This window comes from Vulpes vulpes, chromosome 8 (assembly GCF_048418805.1).
Source record: "Vulpes vulpes isolate BD-2025 chromosome 8, VulVul3, whole genome shotgun sequence".
Classification (NCBI taxonomy): Eukaryota; Metazoa; Chordata; class Mammalia; order Carnivora; family Canidae; genus Vulpes; species Vulpes vulpes.
The window spans coordinates 39,916,029-39,921,010 of record NC_132787.1 but is presented as its reverse complement, the minus strand read 5'-3'; the positions used below and the strand labels follow the sequence as shown (position 1 = coordinate 39,921,010).

The 4,982-nt window shown below is 42.0% G+C and overlaps 1 protein-coding gene across 1 annotated transcript; it reads right to left on the bottom strand.

Moving 5' to 3' along the window:
* Positions 1-4,332: 4,332 nt before the first annotated feature.
* Positions 4,333-4,768, bottom strand: LOC112917594 (cytochrome c oxidase subunit 7C, mitochondrial). The gene has a single exon (XM_025995615.2). It carries the CDS (start codon positions 4,680-4,682, stop codon positions 4,491-4,493), a length of 192 nt encoding a protein of 63 aa, XP_025851400.1. The 5' UTR covers positions 4,683-4,768; the 3' UTR covers positions 4,333-4,490.
* Between the last annotated feature and the right edge of the window lie 214 nt (positions 4,769-4,982).

Genomic DNA, 4,982 nt, shown 5'->3' with positions numbered 1-4,982 from the left:
AAGTCAAACTTCATTTGACACTCGCCCCTCCAAAAAATTGTTCTGAAAGAATCGATAGATGTAGATTTGATGAGAAAGTACACGTTGATGTCCACACAGTATCTTCTAGAGGGATTCTGAAGGGCCCTTTTGGCTGTGTGTGCACTCTGTTCCACAGAAGGTCAGGTATGAAGGCAATCCTCTGCCTAACAAGTGATGCTCGGTGGGCCACATCCTAGACTCTCCAGGGGCGGGGGGTGAGGCCAAGCAGCTGGGGCTAGTCACTCATTGGCTTTTGGTGATGTCAATCTCCACCGCCTTGGGACTCAGCCTGCTGAGTGGTGGCAGAAAACTGGAGTGGAAGGCCTCTCCTCTCCTGGGTCCCTGCGATCTGGAAGGGGAAAGGGTCATGGGGTCCTGAGAATCAGCTAAGCTGGGAAAGTGTTGAGAAGCTTGGAGAGAAGGAGAGGTAGATCCAGTTACCTCAGGGCATGGGCACTGGTGTGTGTGTGTGTGTGTGTGTGTGTGTGTGCAGAAATCACTTCAGGACCATGGGTTATAGTATTAAGTTAAGCTCTTAATGCTTTCCCTGAGATTCAAAATCCAGACACTCTTCTTTTGGAAAAGTCACATTCCTTATGCCATCTTAATTTTTTTGGTCATTACCTCTTTTCTGTTTCATCTGAAAACTTAGTCAAATTTCCTTGGGACATGTCAACTTGTTTCAGTTCTCAGGAAATCCAAGAGGTTTCTATCTGTTGGGCTGGTTTGCTGACCAGAAGGGCTTGTTGGAAGCAGTGGGGAGAATCCCCACGGAGATGGTAAAGATACATAGGAAAATGCAGTGTAAGACTTTAATCTCATAACCAGTCACAAACACTGCCCTTGTTCCCGCCAGAAGCACAGGCTCAGGCTTGCAGCTTGAGTGGCTGGAACTGGAGATGCAGGAGAATCTGTCCCCCTGCTTCCTCAGTGCTCCCTTAGCTCCTGGGGCAGAGATCTTCTTGTGTGTTTTACTGCATGTAGATAATGGCCAGTGTTCCTGACCTTCCTCAAGTTTGCTCTGGGGGGTCTGTTTGTGCTAGCATACTCAGTGGCATGGTGGTCTCCATGAAGTAGTTGTGGTTCTTGGAAAGATGGTCAGCTTCACCCCTGTCCCCAAGCTCCTACTTTTCAATGACAAATCAGGCCCAGCCAACAGTGTTTTCTCTGGATTGGAGGTTGCATCCCTCAGCCAAGTGGCTGCCCTAGCTTCCTATTCCTCACTGACCTGTGAGTTCCTTCTATGGATCTTCCTCTGCCCTCTCTGTGTGTACCTTGCCTTCTCTGAAGGGCTGGTGGCTGGTACACCTTTCTCCCTAGTTGACTTTGTGCCATGTTGACAGGAGCTAACGTGAAAGGATAATGACAGCTGGAGTCAGGACTGCTTTGCTTGCCTTTTAGAGGCCTTGTGGTGGGGACTTGGGGGCATCTGGTGCCAATTCATTGGCAGCTTTCTTTTAAGCATAAGGATTCTTAGAGCCTCTTGATTTTAGCTTTGGATGCTAGTAACGGTTTAAGGACAATATGAAAAGTCCCATGTATGGTATTTTAAGTCAGTCCATCCTCAAACACCCTAAATTTGGTTAAAAAAATACTCTTCAGGCATTTTTATACAATGTGGAAACAAAAAGCAGAAGTTAGTTTTGTTTATATAGATTGTTGCTGTTGTCCTTGGACTTGGCCATGGAGATGGCAAGTTGTTTAACTGGGAGGTCCTGAGAGTGCACTGTTGAGTGATATTGTTCCCATGGAGACACCCAGAAGCTGAGAGATGGGACTCTGGAAGGCGGCCGTGGAGTCATTCCAGTTCTTGAGCCTCTCCTGAGATGATTTCAGACAGGAAATGGACTAAAGGCCAGGCCCAGGGGCTCCAAGAGCTAGCAGCCAATCAGGTTAAGTAGAATTGAAAGCCTGAGCTCCTTCTTCATTAGTGTTTATGAAACTGTTTTTGAAAGTATCAGCTTATCTCAGAATACTAAGGAGGATTAAAAGCGGGGTGGGGTGGGGTTGGGAAGGATTTGTTTTTAATAAGAGCATCTTTTAAAAGTTTTTATTTAGGGACACCTGGGTAGCTCAGGGGTTGAGTGCCTCCAGCTCAGGGTGTGATCGGAGAGCCTTTGACCCTGCTGGGCCTGAGGCTGCCTGTACAAGGAATTTGGGAGCAGAACTCAAACCAGATACCTGAGGGCTAATGGGATTTTATTGGAGTGCAGTGATTGGGTCCCAAATCGGGCTCCCTGCATGGAGCCTGCTTCTCCTTCTGCCTGTGTCTCTGCCTCTCTCTGTGTGTCTCTCATGAATAAATAAATAAAATCCTTAAAAAAATAAAAGTTTTTATTTAAATCCCAGTTAACACACAGTGTAATATTTGTTTCAGGTGTACAAATAGTGATTCAACATTTTCATACATCACCTGGGGCTCATCACAAGTGCACTCCTTAATCCCCATTGCTGTTTTTATTTTTATTTTTATTTTTATTTTTTTAAGAATACTTTTTTAAAGATTTTATTTATTTATTTATTCTTGAGAGAGAGAAGGAGAGACAGAGCCAGAGCCAGAGCCAGAGACACAGGCAGAGGGAGAAGCAGGCTCCATGCACCGGGAGCCCAACGTGGGATTCGATCCCGGGTCTCCAGGATCGCGCCCTGGGCCAAAGGCAGGCACCAAACCGCTGCGCCACCCAGGGATCCCCTCCATTGCTGTTTTTAATAAGAACATTTTTAATAGACCCCTAATATACTTAATATTTTAGTTATGCACAAGATGGTTTTCTTGCTGTAGAAATGTCCTGTGTTTATGGTGTCAGTATTTGAAGCATGAAGTCAAGACACATTGTCTGAACTGTATGAACATATTTACTGGGAGAGTGTATAGAATATTTAAATTTTGGATGGTCCTGAATGATTTAGAATTTGTGCTCATCATGCAATGCAGCAGCTTCCTTTGATCCTGCTGGGCCTGAGGCTGCCTGTACAAGGAATTTGGGAGCAGAACTCAAACCAGATACCTGAGGACTAATGGGATTTTATTGGTTACCTAGTCATTTTAGGTGGACAAACATGATGATCCAAAAGGAAGTGTCTTGTCTACAGACCTGGTTAATAAGATGTTTAGATTCACCCCAGAGGAGTGCACATGGATTATGTGTGTGGTTTTTTTTTTTTTTTTTTTTTTTTGGTCTTTGAACTCATTTTTACTTTCCCAAAGGCAGAAAGCCTTAATGTTCCATAAACACAGATGACATCTGATTCAGCAATAATAAAAAAAAAAATGATATTCAAGTACAGGGAATAAGTTGGGCAGTCCTAAAGATTTAATTATATCCATATTTAAGTAACTATTGCAGGATTATTGGAGATCGTGATGATAAGCCCAGTCAAACCATAAAGTTTTTTAAGGTTCTGCCAAATGAGTAGTTTAACATTAGGGGTACACAGATAATCTAATGTTGTCAGGACTAATTTAGGCAGCGGTTTTGTTCTATGAAAGGATGTAGAACCACTCAGAGCAATTTTTCAAGAACCCAAAGAGACTTTCTTCCAACTATTCTCGTTTTTAAATAATGGTTTAAAAAGTACAGCACCCCTATTCAACCAAAAAGTCTAGAGCTCAAATGGAGCACCAGTTTACAATCTCTGCTTTACGGCATTTTTCTAACATCAGTGTGGTATTCCAAAAGTGACTAAATGAGGATTAAACATTTAAAAGCTGTTTTCCTGCCCCAATACAAAGCCCTAGGAACTAAGTCACTACATTTTATTTAGCTAGTAGCATTTCACTATCAACATAAATTGATTTACTGATATAAATTACTAATCAGAGCCATCTTTTAGTCCATTTCTACTAAAATTCCAGAATAAACTTTGAATATTTCCATATGGTTTTACAAGCTATTACATTTCAAGTATTCTACTTTTTACTTAGTCTAAAAACGACTAGCATTGGTCAATAGGAAATTTATCATGGGAAAATTTTAGTTTTTAGATCACAGGTCTGGAGAACTCTTGGGGCTTCACTCTGTATACACTAGTGCTTTTCCTCATGACTAAATGTCACTCATGAAGAAAACCAATTTTACTGCTTATTTAGTAAAGGCAAATAAAAGTACACTTCTTTTTCAACTAAAAGATTACTATGTGACAACAAAGTTTGCCTTTTTAATAACATAGATTACCAACAAGGTCCTGACCTAGTAATCAAAAGTCAAAAACCTCAAATCTAAAAACAAGAAACAAGCACAATCACACACATATTCTGACCAAACAAACTAATCCTGAATATTTCCCAAATAAAAAAGCACAATCATTACATTCCATGTTTCAGCGAAGAGGCATTAAAGATTCATGCCATAAGTTTATTTACAAACATGTTGAGTATGTTGAATTCAAGAGTTTGATCCATTTTTCAGAGACTGCACCTCTTAAAATGTTCCTTTTCACATCTGTTTAGTGGATCAATTAAAACATCCTTATTTCTTAAGCAGTTGGTGTCTTACTATAAAAAAAGGTGCAGCAAATCCAGATCCAAAATACAAAGTCATCATAAGCAGTAGCCTCCACTTGTTTTCCACTGAAAATGGCAAATTCTTCCCGGGGCCCTCCTCATAGTGGCTCCTACGGACCACAGAGGTCGTGAACCTCCGGATGCTCTGTCCCAACATAGCGCTGAAGGTCCTGCGAGAGCCGCGGGCCCGGAGAAGGCAGGAACCGCAGCGCCCCGCGCGCTCCCCTCCGCGACCTTGCTCCTCGGCGCGCCGGGGCTGAAGGGGAAGATCGATTATGTGTGTTTATATGAAACAGCCACTTTTAAAGTGGAGTTAGTCTATCCAATCACTCAAATACTTGACTCACAAGATGCCCAAAAGCTGTCTTGAGAATTTTTTCTGTTTTTTTTTTCACTAGTTGTTGTCAATGGTTGTCATTATTTCTGGAATGCGATAATATTTTACAATGTATAAAAC